General features: G+C 50.8%; 6 protein-coding genes across 6 annotated transcripts in view; 4 read left to right on the top strand and 2 right to left on the bottom strand.

The window, feature by feature from the left end:
• Nucleotides 1-649, bottom strand: part of STEHIDRAFT_142122 (uncharacterized protein) — a gene marked incomplete at its 3' end in the record, with an annotated part of 1,610 nt that extends 961 nt beyond the window's left edge. Inside the window, exons 1-2 of the mRNA XM_007309235.1 lie at nucleotides 501-649; nucleotides 48-448 (exon numbers count right to left, since the gene is read on the bottom strand). Of these exons, the coding sequence (XP_007309297.1) occupies nucleotides 48-448; nucleotides 501-597 (498 nt within the window). The 5' untranslated portion in view covers nucleotides 598-649. The remainder of the gene's footprint in view (nucleotides 1-47; nucleotides 449-500) is intronic.
• A 630-nt stretch (nucleotides 650-1,279) lies between these two features.
• On the top strand, nucleotides 1,280-2,354 carry STEHIDRAFT_125030 (uncharacterized protein). Its single transcript, XM_007309234.1, has 3 exons — nucleotides 1,280-1,525; nucleotides 1,584-2,056; nucleotides 2,126-2,354. Exons 1-3 carry the CDS (start codon nucleotides 1,393-1,395, stop codon nucleotides 2,135-2,137), a joined length of 618 nt encoding a protein of 205 aa, XP_007309296.1. The 5' UTR covers nucleotides 1,280-1,392; the 3' UTR covers nucleotides 2,138-2,354.
• Nucleotides 2,355-2,731: 377 nt separating this feature from the next.
• Nucleotides 2,732-3,934, top strand: STEHIDRAFT_125029 (uncharacterized protein). The gene is made up of 3 exons (XM_007309233.1): nucleotides 2,732-3,396; nucleotides 3,500-3,634; nucleotides 3,717-3,934. Exons 1-2 carry the CDS (start codon nucleotides 3,303-3,305, stop codon nucleotides 3,562-3,564), a joined length of 159 nt encoding a protein of 52 aa, XP_007309295.1. The 5' UTR covers nucleotides 2,732-3,302; the 3' UTR covers nucleotides 3,565-3,634; nucleotides 3,717-3,934.
• Nucleotides 3,935-4,512: 578 nt separating this feature from the next.
• Nucleotides 4,513-6,020, top strand: STEHIDRAFT_171825 (uncharacterized protein; the record flags this gene model as incomplete). The annotated part of the gene is made up of 3 exons (XM_007309232.1): nucleotides 4,513-4,635; nucleotides 4,694-5,708; nucleotides 5,782-6,020. The coding sequence occupies 3 exons, from the start codon at nucleotides 4,513-4,515 to the stop codon at nucleotides 5,922-5,924; spliced, it is 1,281 nt and encodes a 426-aa protein (XP_007309294.1). The 3' UTR covers nucleotides 5,925-6,020.
• A 541-nt stretch (nucleotides 6,021-6,561) lies between these two features.
• Nucleotides 6,562-8,374, top strand: STEHIDRAFT_161648 (uncharacterized protein; the record flags this gene model as incomplete). Its single annotated transcript, XM_007309231.1, has 3 exons — nucleotides 6,562-7,213; nucleotides 7,522-7,782; nucleotides 7,896-8,374. 3 exons carry the CDS (start codon nucleotides 6,562-6,564, stop codon nucleotides 8,372-8,374), a joined length of 1,392 nt encoding a protein of 463 aa, XP_007309293.1.
• Nucleotides 8,375-9,191: 817 nt separating this feature from the next.
• STEHIDRAFT_125028 (Arabinanase/levansucrase/invertase) lies at nucleotides 9,192-12,153 on the bottom strand. The gene is made up of 14 exons (XM_007309230.1): nucleotides 11,792-12,153; nucleotides 11,606-11,715; nucleotides 11,466-11,499; nucleotides 11,240-11,381; nucleotides 11,099-11,154; nucleotides 10,989-11,034; nucleotides 10,892-10,930; nucleotides 10,778-10,823; nucleotides 10,424-10,698; nucleotides 10,272-10,340; nucleotides 10,138-10,194; nucleotides 9,963-10,055; nucleotides 9,662-9,820; nucleotides 9,192-9,477 (listed from the first exon to the last, which is right to left on the bottom strand). Exons 1-14 carry the CDS (start codon nucleotides 11,972-11,974, stop codon nucleotides 9,434-9,436), a joined length of 1,353 nt encoding a protein of 450 aa, XP_007309292.1. The 5' UTR covers nucleotides 11,975-12,153; the 3' UTR covers nucleotides 9,192-9,433.
• Nucleotides 12,154-15,818: the final 3,665 nt, after the last annotated feature.

Here is a 15,818-nt window from a genome sequence, read left to right as displayed (position 1 = left end):
AAAAAAAAAAAAAAAAAAAAAAAAAAAAAAAAAGCGAAGGCACCGACCTCGGTCGTGACCCAAAGTCTTCTTTCGTCGTTCGGAATAAGTCCATGCTCACTCATCCATGATTCGGGCCACATCTCAAACACCTTATCCGGCTCCGCCCTAGAGACCTGTGCCCATGCCCGAGGAAGATTGACTATCGGCTCATGAGGGGCAGGTTTCAATGATTGTTGGCCTCCGTCTAGTCCGTATAGCTTGTCGAAGTTAACGTACGTGCTTCGGAGTTCGAACTCATCCGAAGACGAGGATGCCGTAGGCTGTTTCTGGAGGCGAACGTATTGGAACGCAATGTAGGAGACAATTACTGCGTCGAAGAGAGTGCAGATGAGAATGATGTAGACAGAATAGCGAATGAATGGCGAGATGTGCCATGATTGGGGTGGGGGCGAGCCTGCTGAAGAAACTATGGAAGCATTATTTAGCACGATATTCATCAGACAACGTCGATGGCCCACCTTCTGTTGGCTGGTCGGGTTCAAGCAAGTGCTCCTTCAGCTCGACCTCGTCAGCATCCTGTGCAAGGGCAGCGTAGGGTGCACGACTAGTAGACATGGATTTTGCCACGATTAAGTCCCAGTAGAGCAAATGTCAATATCACCTAGGTCTCTCGAGCGCAGTATGATTCGAGACAAAAGCAGACACTGCTGTATTATTGAGTGCTCCCCTCAGGTCACCCGGAACGGAAACGTGTATAGCCTAGCATGTCCTCGACACAGCAGTCTGATCATGGGAAATGGAAGAAGGTTCAAAGACGGTTCGGCGTCAGCGTGGCGCCACATTTCTGGTGCGATAAGGCGGCGCTTGAAATTTCTCTCGCTCACGGCAACTGCCTTCCTTGCTTTTCCTTTCGCAACACCTCTTTGCTTTACGGCCACCACTTCTTATTCTATCGAAAAGACCACAGCTCAGCTTACGAAGGTGCACAAGGGTTGCCGTTTACCGTGGACAAAGACGGCGCGTCGATGGTCCGAGTGATAAGCATTCACTTGTCTCATGGCTGGGTGCAGGCATTGCAATCGATATTCAACGATGCATGAAATAGTCATAAGGACCTCATCTGAGGAAAAGTAACGCCCATTCAGGTCGGCTGTTACGGAGTATTTGATCGTAGCGAAAGATCTGTGGGCTGTGCGACTCTCTGCTCCATCTGGCAGGACATTTCTCCGCGTTTGGTCGGAGTGATGGCGCCTTACTGTCTACCCACGATTCCCAGCCTCTAGCGGTCAAACTCAGATAGGCAGACTGGGTACAGTGTCTTGAACACTAAATCCCACTCCTTTCCAGCCTCAAAACACGCACGACGTGCACCACCGCAGGCCAACTTTCGTGCACATCCAAACCGTTGACATGCTTTGCGGACAGCTCGTCGATGCCTCTCGTCTCTCTCCATTGCTGGGCTTTCTCATTGTGCTGAAAGTTGGCTGCATCGTATGGGTCGCCATTTCTCTACCTAATGCTACTATATCGTCACGAGTCCACAGTTCGTTATGCTCCGTATTGAGGCTTGAATACACACTGATCGTCGAATTTTGTGCTAGGTTATGTTGGTGCTGACTACCCTCAGTCTTGGGACGTAGGTGATCTCAAAGATGTCCTTATACCTCTCGAGCCCACCACACATTACCAACTCGATACCTCTCAATCCGACGTCGAATGGGAAGCCTTAGCTCCCAACGATGGTGTTATCTATCTCGGACCAAACTACCGTCCGTTCAGTATCTCCCACTTCCACCAAATGCGCTGTCTCGACGTCCTTCGTAAACAACTCATCTCTCATCGCGAGAAACTGAACACCACGGATATCGATACGCCGCTTAGCAGGCACTGCTACAATTATCTTCGAGAGATGGTTCTCTGCCGTTCAACCACCGCTTTGGACCCCGTGTTCGGCAGGCCAAGGCCGGCTACGGTTGTGGAATATCGCGATGATAGTATGTGCAGGGACTGGAACAGGGTTTACGAGGAGGCTCGGAGAAATGTGGAAGACTATTCTCGCTGGAAGGCGAAAGAGGTGCGTGTCCAGGTCGGCTCTGTTTTTGCGCTAGTGACGCTTATGTTTATGTCACGTTGACTCTTCCAGAGTACGCATTGAGGATGATCGCTGTGAAGATGCTAAAACTTGGTGAGATTGAATCTCATGAAGAATATGTTCTCATGCCCAGGCAGTATGGTGAGGCGAAGGCTCAGGACAAGAGCACACAGAACAAAAGAACCAGCGGAAGAGAAATATTACATACATATCGCGCAATCCTGATTTGGTACGCCTGGAAAACATATGGCTCTCGGTTCCGTTCTTCTGTTAAGACTGGCGGCTATGCTCAATATGATAGGAGTCAAGGCTTTCTCAGGAAACTGCGTTTCGCAGTATGTGACGCATGGCTTTGTGCTTTCAGTCTCACTCGCGTCATCGGCGACAAAGCGTGCAGCCGTACTTCTCGGATCGCCATTTGCACTATACCACCATCTTGCCTTCTAGCCAATTCGTTTTTCCTGCCCTTGCGACATCTTCGGCTCAAGCCTGACAGCATCCCTCGTGTGACCTAAACCTTGTAGCTGTGTACATCGTGCAGCTCCGCCGATACTGCCTGTCGAACATTCCAGTATAATATATGTGCTGCCAGCGTATCACGGAGCTTGTTGACATTGCTCACATCGTTTTATGCCCTTGTGGCTGCTCGTGAATGGCTACAGTCCTACGTCTGGTTTTCCACTCTACGCCGAAATGTCTTTACTTCAGACGTATCAACCTGGATGCACGAGCTCAAGAGTCGTTGATGATCAGATTCTGATTCCATCTCCATCTCTGTTGGCAGGTACCAATACCGTCCGACAAACAGCGTTTCTCTTCCATTCTGGCCGAACCTAACTAGTACCCGGGACGGTATCCATATCTCTCATCCAATGCAGTACGACTCTACACGACAGGACTCCAAATATGGAAAAAGATACTCGCCTCCTCACTTATCTGAAGCTCGGCCGCCTGCAATGCGCGACTGGAGCTAAGCTGTTGGGTGAAACAGGGTTACACGCACATCCCCACGCAGTCTTGCTGTGACGGACGCACACACAAGCCATGCAGGTTCCTTGCAGAAGCATTGCATCGTTTCTCGGAACCATCCGATTTTTCATCCTTTGCCGCTCTATTTAAGCCCCACTTGGATCCTAGCCAGGCTCTTCCACTTTATCTAACCCGACGCCACAAAGTTTCCGCCGCATTTCTATCTTCCCCACATCGACCCACCTGTCTTCCTATCATCATGAAATTCTTTATCCCATCTCTCGCGGTTCTTGTTTCACTCGTACTCGCACACACAGTCAGCGCAGCTTTCATCCCCGCAGACCCCACCGAAGGTGAGTCCTAAGTTCGCCGAAGTTGGCCTTCGAATTGTTTCCTCTAGGGAGCAACCCGTGGCACCCAAGTCCCGTGGTTTACATATATCGTTCTCTGTTCTAGCGGAAGCTATCGGTCTGTCCCCACAAATCGCAGGGCAACTCGTCGCCACTGAGGTCGCCCGATGAAGGGATTGTCCTCCGATCTACTACGACGAGGTCTATGCCTTTCGAGACTTCGCTATGTACATGGGAGATCGTACGTACGGCTCGTGCCTTCCAAGGGCCTTGTGGCGTTCGGGATCCTCGTGGCGCTGACATTTCATTTATGGCTTATCTAGGGATCTTAGACTGTCGGAGTGCCTATACCAAGACATAAATGACTTTGCACGAGTTGTGGACCTCTAAGCCGCCTTCGATTCGAGGAGTGTACTCTATATGATTATGGATTTGTTGTGGATCATCTTGTGTACTGTATGAAGTTGATTCCTTGTGGGATTCCATCATTTGGGCCAGAAACTTTGCTCCTACAGAGAATATTGTAACAGAGAGCAATAAATAAGTCTATGCATCGTATGATCTACTGTGCTTCTGAAGTCCATAGCAGTCAGCCCCCAATATTGAGCCATGGCTGGGTGGACGCTCGGTGACGCCACCTCGCCACACAGTTTGTAAGCCGGGGAATCCCGAGACCATATTGATCGGCCTTTGGTTTCGCTTTGACCCTTCAGTTGCCCTTCAGCCCTTTCTCGTCAACGTCTATCTGCGAATTCCTCGTCGACCACCACGCACCTAGTCCCCTTTTCTATTTGTTATATCGGCACCATCTGCGCTCTCATTCTGAACAGACACTGTCTTGGTGACGTGCTTGTGACACGTGGGAGAACATAAGGACACGGACACCGAACTGTCAACAAAGGAAGGCCCAGAACCGGGTACGACGCGCTTTGTTTTGTAGGCTTGCTTCACAGCCGAGGGTATATACTGACACGGTCCTGACTCTCTTCACGCTCCCTTACATTGTTAGCTACACTCAGTGGACCTCCGTCGTTCCTCCTCCCAGCCTTCGCTACGTCGACTTACTCTTAGAATCACTTCTACGGAATGATTCGTGCCGAGATTCCTATAATTGGGCCCATGCCCGTTCAACAATTCTACAAGGACTTTATGCTGCCTAAGAAGAAAGTTATCCCCTCAGATGACGCCTTTCGTGCCCATGCTGCGACACTTAGGGACGCAGGGAGATCTTCCAGCCACTTCGTGCGTCCCCTATTAGCTCCCCTCTCCACTTATCAATACTTATCTACGACATCTGTAGGTGGAGCGCATGACAACTACGGGACTGTGCAAGGACCTCAAGTTCGTCGATACATCCACCCAATGCGCCGTGTCTACCAAGACCGCTCAGATTTCCGTATACTCTGCGAGGACTTGTGGGGACCTTCCCTCCCATTGTGATTGGAATATGCAGAGCTTTGTTATCAAGCTTATGCCTTTCCACTTCGACCCTTTCTGTGCTCAGGCAGACCCTTCTCGTCCACTCAAAGATCAGCAATTCATCCGCTTCAAGCAAGATTTTGTACGCGATAGACTCATAGCTCATATCATCGCGGTCCAGCAGTGCCAATATCGCACGCACTGTTTTGCCCTTGTCCTGCTCGGAAAGCACCACGCTCGCTTCCTACGATGGGACCGAGGCGGTATAGTCGTCACAGATCGTTTTGACTTCCGTGACGCTGCCCACTCTCATTACCTCCCTAAATTCCTCTGGTTGTACGATAACCTCACAGAAATCCAACGTGGACACGATCCCACGGTCTCTTCCCCGTCGGACAACGAGAAACAGAACGCTTGGGCTGCGCTACATTCGAGGTATCCCAACATACCGGTCACCGTCGCCGACAGCTTCCGGCAGTTAGAGGTTCACGCACATAACGGAAAACGTCTGTATGTTGTTGGAGAGCCTTATCGCTCTCAACGAACGCCTTTCGGACGAGACACAGAATGGTTCATCGCGTACGGGGTTACCGAGGGGCGTCTCGTATACCTCAAGGACAGCTGGTGTATTGACGAGTGCGGTTTCATGCGAGAGGGCGAGACCTACCGACGCCTTCACGCCCATGGCGTGCCCTTTATCCCTACGCTCGTATGCTACGGGGACGTACCTGATCAAAATACCATGACGCATAACTACATGGATCAAGAATGGTGCTTCGGGGCACGAGATCTTTTGCGCTACCAGCACATTCGACTTGTCGTGAACGAGATAAGCGCGGATATCAGGGACTTGGGCATGAAGGGTATCACGATGGTTATGCTCGATATACTTCAAGGTATGGTTTCTTCAGCACTCGTTCCCTGCCATCCTTACCCAATCCTTTTGACTGACGTCGTTGGTTCTGACAGCCCAGGACAAGGCTATGGATGCGGAACTTTTGCATGGCAACATTAGTGACACTAGCATCACGGTGGACGAAAATGGCAAGGGACTGCTGGTAGATTGGGACCTTGCAAGGTATCATCCCAAAACTAAAGCGACGGCTACTTAAATCAAACCGGAACGTAGGCGTTGGCGATGGAGTTCGTGCATATACTGTCTTGTATCATCACCCTTTTGTTCTATGTTACGGCTTGGTGTCTCATCGTATCCCCATGTTCGTTGTTTTCACCAAAACTGCTTGGTACCATCGTTCTCGTCGTGAAGGCAGCTATGATCGATAGCGAATAGTGTATGAGCAGTTCTGCAAAGTTGGCCCGTCTTGCAAAGTTGGGTCCATCGTGGTTTGGTCGTAGGACTTGGTCAGACCACTGAAGGAGCTTCACGAAGTTATCTGACACGGGGAAATTTCAATTTCACATTCCCGAACCCCACTAGGCATTTTTGACACAGGGAAATGCCGCCGGGTATTGATTACAAACCCCACGAAGATTGACACATTGAACAAAAAGTAACGAACGCGTCGTGCAAAGGCGCTATTGTTCTGAAAACATAATGGACGGTACATCCCCTGTATGTGACTCGCTACCACCTCTGTGTTTGGTGACACAATCCCGACCAAATCATCAGCCTCAACCTCATCCTTCGATACGATCTCTACCGCTGCAGATACGCAGAACGGTGCGTCTCTTTCTTTCATTTGTTAGTTTCAGTTCTGACAGGAATCTCATCAGGGAACTTGGCAATTCATGTCAGGCCGACTGCTTCAAGGACCTGATCGACCACAAGACCGTGTCGATGATCTCGAGGGTTTCGTGCACGCTATTGTTTACCTCGCCTTCCGTTATCAGAAGAGCACCATCCCGGACGTTGACCTCGCGCGTATCACGGCCGAAGTCTACGATCAATACGTGGATTCCGGCATACCAAAAGGAGGAGAGGGGAAGAAAGCCTTCTTCCAAGGGTCTACGCTGGACCAAGACGTGGTGGACGCGTCCTTCCCCGCTCCGCTGGCTGACTTGATCAGCGACCTCCGCGACGTCTTTTCCTATATCTATTCGTCCAAGCCATCCGTTCCCAGGACGTACTTTTCGGCGACCAAGAAGCAAAAGCGACTTGCCGAAATAGAGGCTCATACGAAACGAGTGGCAGATACTTTGAAGGCGCTCAACGACAGCTCCAACGAGCTCGTGGAAGTTTTTACTCACTCTCTTAAGAGAGCGGACTGGCCCAGAGGCGACAACGTCAACACTGCCATGGACCACCTCCCCCGTACGCGCAATACCGGAATGATGACCCAGATCGATACAGGGCGGCAGCTCAAGTTTCACGTCCCGAAACGCAAACGGGACGGCGACTCCTCCTCCTTCAAAAGGATTCAATCTATGGTCAACCGGGATCGTGCAGTGAAGTCGTGAAGATGTCGAGAACTCTTCTGTCGACAGGGGTCGATTGGATGTTCGGCGTGAACATTGTTAAACTCGGACGTTGCTTGAGGGTAGTGGACGTCGTTGTGTTCGTCATTATTTGTATTATAATAATTACCTTGAGCACCGGAAAATGCCGAATTTTCATCCTCGAACTCCACGAAGACCGCGCAAACACCAACCACGGAGATCCCTTTGCTCTGGGCATATAAATGGTCACACAAAGGGTCACACATCTCTGGTATGAGCTGGTATGTCTCTCACTCTTATTCTCTCACGCAGTCTTCACGAAGAGATCTCTGGCGAGGAGGAAGTCAACGATTCAGAATCGAATGATGAGGCCTATGCTAGAAAGGGGTGCTGAGGACACGTACGCGGGCTCAGTGACTGAATTGGGCTCTTGTCCTTCGACGTGTTTCTCGAACTCAGGGCTTCCAGTATCCTCCTCCAGCTACATCTACGTTCGGCGACACGCTCTCGAGCCCCTCGACGCCTTCCCCACGACTTCTATCTCGCTCGGAATCGTTGAACATGGGAACCACCGTGAGTCCCGTTAGTTCCGCCGAGGACGAAGTCCCCAGTCCAGGATCCACACATTGTCAATTGCGGCAAGTATGGAGAACAGTATGCCTTTTTATGTCACTTATTATTTCTAGGTCCTGAGAAGGATTTCACCAGGGAACTTAGCAGTTCATGTCTGCCCGCCTACTTCAGGAACCTACTGAGGAGCAAGACCGCGCCGATTACCTTGAAGCATTTGTACACGTCCTCGTATACCTCGCGTTCCGCTTTCAAAAAAGCAGCGTCCTCGCCCACGATCTCGCACGCATCATGGCTACTATTTACGATCAACAAGTCGACTCTGACATACCCAAAGGTGGAATGGGAAAGATGGCTTTCTTCCGCGGAGATTTGGAACATCTGGAGACGGCCCGTGACCGAATCCTTCCCTGCGCCACTAGCCGACTTGATCAATGACCTCCGCCAGAATTTCCACATTCTCTACTTACCCTCACCACAATCCCTGCCGCCCTATTTCCCCGAGCATCAGAAGAAGGCACGTGAAGACGCTATCAAGGCTCATGCGGACCAGGTCACAGATATAGGCTCTGACCATCCGTTATATTTGACGTGAAGGGAATCGTTATCACAGATACCCTTGACGCCCTGAATCAAAGCTCCAGCAGCATCATATTGGCATTCGATTACGCCCTTGGTCGAGAGGATTGGCCCAAAGGCAAGGATATCCAGCCTTCCATAGATCGCCTTCCCCGCACGCAGAAGACCGAAACGACGACTCATAGCCAAGCATTGCAAGAATGCGAGTCACAGGCTTTGAAGCGCAAACGAGAAGACGAAGACGACTCCAGTAACAAGTGGAATCAGTCTATGGCGGCCCGGATTTGACATCCCGCGACGAAGCCAATGAAATGTTGAGGACTTCACACGTAGGATGAAACGAGTCGGGAGGATGCTTGACAAAACGTTTTGTGGTTCTACGACTGTGCTCTTGTTAACTTATATGGTAGGGACTCGTCGTCAACTTCCTTGTATTGGCTGTCGTGTAGCCTGTTTCAGGGCTTCGAGGCTGTCGCACCCTGATACGATTCTTCTCCATTTATTTTTTGATGAAATTGAGGCCAACGCCGTTTGTTTCGATTTGCGACTAGAACTATCCACAACTCAATTCATGCTTCAACGAACTACCTGACGAAAAGATTTCCAATAAAAACATGCTTGTCGTGGTGTACGCTTACTGAGTATTTAGCCCCAAACCTGTGAATCCTTGTTAAACGTGAGAGTGCTAGCATTCATCGCACTTGAGCATGGAGCTCGAAGACATGACAGCCAGCTACATCGGGCACTCTACCGCTCGGTTACCTGTTCCGCGGTCCCTGCAACCTCCAGAGTTTTTCTCAACCATCGTGACTGCCACGGAAGGCACCAGGGTATTTCCAGAGTCGTGTCTGAAGTAGTAAACGAGTGTTTGCTTCTCGAATCACAGGGTTTATTGACTACACATAGTAACTGACATGAACACAAACCGATGAGAAGTCCTGCCAGAAAGAACCTACAACATTCCGCCAAGACGACAGTTTAAATAAGTTAGCAATCGGGCCACACCCACGCCACACACTCCAAACATTGGCCTCCTCTTCTTTTGTTTTCCATCCATTCATCGAACCATCCGTCATCAGTCGTCAATCACCTCGATGCCCTCCAAACGCGCCTCGAAATCTAATGATTATGTCAGCCACGTCCAAGCCGAGCAGGATCAAAGCGGGACAAAGAATAAGAAAGACGACCAATTCGACCGTTTCGGGGTCGTTGGAGGGTAACGAAGGACATATATCAGGGAATTTCATTGCGAAAAAGTGACCAGCGAGAATGAAGAGCAGGAAAGGCAAAGATGGTAGCTTACGGTCGTTCTCGCTCCTCTTGTCGCATCCGAAAGTGAGGACATTGTCGGCTCCCTTCCTGAGCTTGAGGTTGACGGGAACAGTAGCAAATTTTCCCGCCCTCGAGTTCTTGTCAGAGATCTTTATCTTCTCGCCGTTTACGTGGACGTGAGCTTCTCCGGCTGTAAACAAAGACATCGCATCCCATGCCAGCATACGAGCGAGATGCAGCAATCGGAATGAGAGAATAAGAAGAATAACGAGGTCAACAAGTCAGATGCTTAGAAATGAAAGCTAAAGTCACAGCACGACTGAAAAACGCACCAGTAGCGTTGTTGACCGTGTAATGGATGGAGACCCATTGAGGCTCGCCCGTGCCCTCTATTCCAGTGAAAGTCACGTTGCTCTCGTGGTCAACTGGGAGGGAAAATACTTGTCAGTGGCAGGAGACTTGAGTAGATTCTGATGTAAAGAATCGCTGTTGAGGTATCGAACTTACTGTTGTGGACTGCCTGGGACCGCTTGTGCTCTGCATACATTGCGGGAGAGTCTTCGACTGGAGAGATGAGACGGAGAACGTTTTCAGAACGAAGTCCGTGGTGAAGGTCACGAATCGAAAGCAGAGTGACTTACAACCACGGCGCATAACGAGGCCATCGTGTGCCTCGTACCGTTTACCAGTAGTAGACGTCGTGACGACACCTAGAATTCAACACAGTAATCAACTCGTCAGTATCAAGTCAAATCACACATTGCCATCAAACTGAATAGCAGTGGCGACTCACCAGTATTCACATCGACCCTCCAATACGCGTAATCCTGCAGAGTCAGCGTATGCGACCCACTATCGATCGAGATCGGTAACCAAACATAGTTCGCAGCAGCCGTGCCATCAGCGTCCCAGTCGTCGCCCATGTAAATCCAAGTGGTGACGCTGCTTCCTGTGATCTTGAGCTCGTTGGTGTTTTGTGAATTGTAGGTGTTTGTGGATTCGGGGGCGATATCGCTCGGGCCGGACCAGGAACCGGTGAGGGAGGTAGACCAGAAGGATTTGTTTGGGCTGGCGTGGGAGATCGTATTAGGATGTGTGATACGAGAATTGGAGTGTTTAGGAGAAAGAGATTTGAGAGGGGACTTACTTTGGACGATATCCTGTCTTGGAGGAGACGATAAGGTAGTAGACGCCTATAAGATCATGGTAACAATGAAGGCGAGATCAGAGCTACGGAAGGCTGTATAATGAACGTACTGACCGTCAGATTTGAGCATTCCAGGCGCCTCGTAATTTCCCTCTGCAAGCTCAAAGTCAGTATACCGAAAGTGCTTATTCGGCGTTCATGCCGAGCTTACCAAGGTCAGCGACTCGATCTCCAATCGAGATGCTCGAGCCACCGTTCTATGCAAAATAAAATCACGCTTAATGGTGCCCATGAGCAGTATAGCAAGGAGCCGAAACATACAATCTGGTTGACCTGAATATTGTTAGAGTCGGCACTCGTGAGGAAATACGCGTCGCCTATCAGTATAACGGTTCCAGCGGTGCATGCAGGTCATGTCAGTGACTTTTCGACTCGGTCTCGGTGGAGATTGCATAGCCTCACCGTCATCGTCGACAAACACTCCTTCATCACTGTAAGTTCTCGCGTCCGGTGGAAGAGTGAAAGGAGAGCCGTAGACGGAGAAACCCCCGCTGGGAGTGGAGGACTTGAGGGCCTGGACGTCTCTGTTGACTTGGCCCCATATCTGTGTGTCGGTGCCACGGCGGGTGAGTTGTGAAGTGTCATATCGTTTGAGCCGGGATGAAGAATCGAGGATTTAAATACTAACGTAGTAGTTTCCGCCCGACTGGAACATTTTAGGGCTGTTTCGGTGGGTGGGAGAAGAGGAAAAGTAAGATTCGGGACATAATTTATTACAAAAATGCATAAAGGAAGGGAAGAAGTGAGAAAAGGGAAGGGAATACGTACCGATACATCCAGGGGACAGTGGTAGTCGCATAGCCCTCGTGCTCCCAGTTCAACAAGTCCGTCGATGAATAGATGTTCGGGTATGTGTTATCTCCGTACGCAGCCCCGACCTAAGTATGTATCAACCCACGCAACCCAAGGAATGTAATGAGAAAAGAGCGTCAGAGAGAGCAAAGAAAAGCTTACCCAGTAAAAGTTAGTCCCGGTCTGGAAAACCTGCCCTCCATGCGCATCGATCTTCGTCCCGCTCGTATCCGTCCATACCGCACCAGGGACGATCCAACTGGTGGCTGCTAATGCACGACCGGAAAGGCCGCCGAGCAACACCCCCAGAGTACATATAGCACGAAGTCCTTGTGAGAAGACCATGACGCGATAAGAGCCTGAAGATAACTTGCGAGCAAGTGGCTGTGAAGGTGTTCGAGAGACGCTCGACTATTTATGCAAGGAGAAACTGAAATTGTTCCTGGTGGCAGGGACTCAAAGGGTGTACTGCCGCGCAGAAACCCCCTAGCTTTCTCCTCTACAAAAGAGTAAATGGATGCCCCTGGAGACAGGCCCGAGGACGAAACGAAGAGTACGCGCACGGGGCTTATGTCCATGTTGAAGACGAGGAAGCATTGTCTCGTGGTACGTGGCAGGTAGAATGTCGGAGAGTTCAGCGGTCCTGAATCGACGGAGAAGGAGCAATGTTTGAACGAGGAGACGGCGTCAAAGAAGGGCCAGCCGGCGACTCAGCAGAGCAGACGGCCTGTGAGGACTGCTGATCGGATAAAGGAATCGCGTGATCTGGGGTCAGGATGCAAGGGCGGAAAAACTGGAGGAAACTCATCGCAACAGTTTGAGGAGTAAGTTGAGGTGCCAAAAAAATGTGGGCCTCTGGGCCCTCAGCGAGCTTGAAGGGGTTCCATATAGACGTAACTGAAAACGAGACTTGGACACGAGCAACGCTGACAAGGGAAAACCAAACGAAATTTTGCTCAAGCTACAGACGGTTGCATGCTTCTTCATCTTTCGGAAATATCTGAATGAGAACACCATGTACGGTCAAGTCCGCCCGAAACTATCGTAGACTCCGATCATCGTCCTCTGCACATTCAACTGTCAGGATCATACAAGTTCACTACTGGCATAGGAGAGACAGGTCGCCTGCAGCCATAGCTTTCCCGAGAACGGATCAAAGAGGGTACTCGGGAGATGTGAGAGATCAGCCATTGGCATCGTTACATGTTGCGGGACTGGTTGAACCTCGGAGAATGAACACGAGTTCGGAGTACTACCGGCATGGTGAGTAGTCTTTACGCTCGTAACTATGACCATATACTGCAGCGAGCCGCATTTGGTTGAACAGGCAATGTTGAGTGTCGAGTCCGTGAGTGATGCAGCATGCTGCAGCATGTTCGGCAGGATCGGAGGGATCATGGGCCGCGGAAGAGCCCGGAGAGCCGAGAGAGACTGGCTCTCGTTTGGCCTGCAGAGAGTCGTATTCGGTGTACGGGTTGAACTCGTCCTGTATGCTGGTATGTATCTCACCCGCGGATGGCAAGATGGTATCGTTAGAAGATGCCTAAGACATGGGGCGCAAGGACAGTCTGCATCTGACCGGAAGTCTGCACAACATGTCTCACTATCAAGAGGTCGAAGGCTCTCTGTGTGAAAACAAGGCGGCTTTTCGCCACTTCAAAGACACTGAGAGATGATACGAGTCAGCAAGCCGCAAACGAGACGCCACTTTGGAAAAGTCAGACATAATTGCCTCCCAATTTGTGCAGATTCCGAGTCGTTCTGCAATCAGCTGTGATATCGTCTGAGGTTGAGACAATGTGATTTCCATCTGGCGAAAAGGCAACCGACACAACCCTATCCCGATGCCCTCAGGGAGGCTCAGTAGTAGATTGCTATCACTGCATCCCAAATGCGAATGGTCCAGTCATTGGAGCACATGAAAGGGCATTAATGCATCGGACTGATCGACCGTGGCCCGAGAGCACCACTTGTGATGGAGGACAACTACAGTGGTCCTCTGAGTTGCAACATATGGCTGGTGCTCCTGAAAATTTGAGCACAGTCATCGAGGGTCGAGTCGCCCAGTTCGTTGCTACGTATTATGTTCACAAGCTACCGATCTGAGTACTAGTCCGGCAGACAAGCCACTGCAGTCATTTCGGAGAACAAAGCAAGGACGGAGGTATTGCGTTTGACCAATCAAGTTTCGAGAGTCGTTGGACCACTGATCAAAGACGAGAAGACGAAAGAAAGATACGTGCCAAGTGCAGGTGTGTCTCTGGATGACGTGGCCTCTGAATCGTCAGTGATCCAGAGGCAGACGACGTTATAATCTTGGTCCATTAAGATGAACTTGGATCCAAGGGTTTAGCTGATCCATGGGGGTCGACGTCGTTCCTCGGTGACCAGTCGACACTGCAGTACTAAATATCGAGGTTGATGTGTCGGCAGCAACAGTAGGTGATTTAGAGCTAAGCAGTAGCATACCCACGAGTTGTCACCAGTATGAGACAGGTGTGTTCATCTAGCATAACTTTTTGGAGCTTTCAGTGCATGTGAAGCCATGATGAGGGAGGAGAGCAGAGTCCGACGTTGTGGCCCAGCGCGGCGCCACCTTTCTCATCATCGCCCAGAATCCGAATTTGATATTCCGAAACGATGTCCTCCTCCTCTCCACGACCACTCAAGAGAATAAAGCTCACGCACGATGGTACGTCTCTTTAGCAGGGCCTATTTGTAGCGGTCTATATTGCTTTAATATATAATCAAGAACGAGAAAATAGAGACTCACATTGAGAGACGTTTTCATTCGTTGTGCATTGGAGCCTTGCCTCGAACTCCTTGCGTTGAGGTGAGCACCCAGAATGGATGTAGAGAGGAATGAGCGCAGGTCATACCCTTTATTTTATATTCAATTGGCACTGGAGCTCGGCCATAGTTCATGACCGTTCAGACGTTCGTTGTATACCGTCTGAAATCAGTCTAAACCGCTACAAATATGCCCTACTCTCCATTTATCCAAAATAAAACATAAAACAAAAATATTATACATTGACTTCTATGCTACACAGAACCCTCCACGCACACGAAAGCGCGCCAACTCGTCCTGAACGAACTCGACTTCGAAATTGGGATCCGACGACGTTTACAGGAGACTATCCAGGAGCGAATAACGTGGGCTAAGGCGGTACAACAGGCCATTACGTTCGATGTCGACAAGCACGAGATTAGTTCAATATCGACGTTGGAGAATACAACGTCGCCATTCGAGCACGCCGCGCTCGAAGCTCTCAACGTCGTCGAGGCACCGACTCTTTCTCTGCTCGACCATGCACCACCACCACTACCACCGTCATTTTCACGTCCGTTCCCTCTCCTTGCTCCCCCTCCCCCTCCAGTCACAACAACATCAGCCCCAACACCTGCGTCTTCAAATACAGAGAGCTCTGAGCCATTAGCTGTACCTGAGGTGGCGGTGGCACCTGGTCCAGGACCGACGCACAAGAGAAATACCCGTCATCGTAACCGAACGGCGTACCTCCCTCCCCCACGGACACCCAAACTCCTTTTCTTTCACGCTCCCTCTTTCTTCCCTTCCCCCTCTCCTTCCACATCCTCAAACCAACCAACCCCCGCCCTCCTCAAACTCCCTTGCCCGACCTGTCTCCGCACCGACTTCCCCTCCCTCCAAGGCCTACTCAACCACGCCCGTCTCTCACACAAAATCGATTTCGGATCACACGATGCGCTCGTGCGCGCCTGTGCCGTGCCTGTTACGGACGAGAAGGAGAAGGAGTGGGTGAGGGAGTGGGGGGTTGATTTGGGGGTTTGGGGAGGCGGGGGCGTGCCAGATTTGAGGAGGATTTTCGAGAGGGCTGTGGGTGTGGGTGCTGGGGCTGGGGTGGGTGGAGCAGGTGTGGTAGGGAAGGAAGAGGTGAAGAAAGAAGGGATTGTGGGTTCTGTGCCTCCCTTTGTGACTTCGTCGCCACCGCCACACAGCTCAGGCCGTCCGCCCACTACTCCGTCGTTACCTTCCCCTTCCCCTGCACCCACGCCCGCGTCATCCGTGTCTACCCCTGCTCCGTACCCTTCACTAATCCCTCCACCGACACCAACACCGACATCTCTCCTTCCTTCGTCCTCTCCCACACCTCCCCTCCCTCCCTCTTTTTCACCTGCAATCTCACCTTCGACCTCTGCTCCCCCG

This window comes from Stereum hirsutum (assembly GCF_000264905.1).
Source record: "Stereum hirsutum FP-91666 SS1 unplaced genomic scaffold STEHIscaffold_17, whole genome shotgun sequence".
Lineage (NCBI taxonomy): Eukaryota > Fungi > Basidiomycota > Agaricomycetes > Russulales > Stereaceae > Stereum > Stereum hirsutum.
Note: the sequence above shows the minus strand (reverse complement) of the source record. Positions and strands in the feature narration are given on the sequence as shown.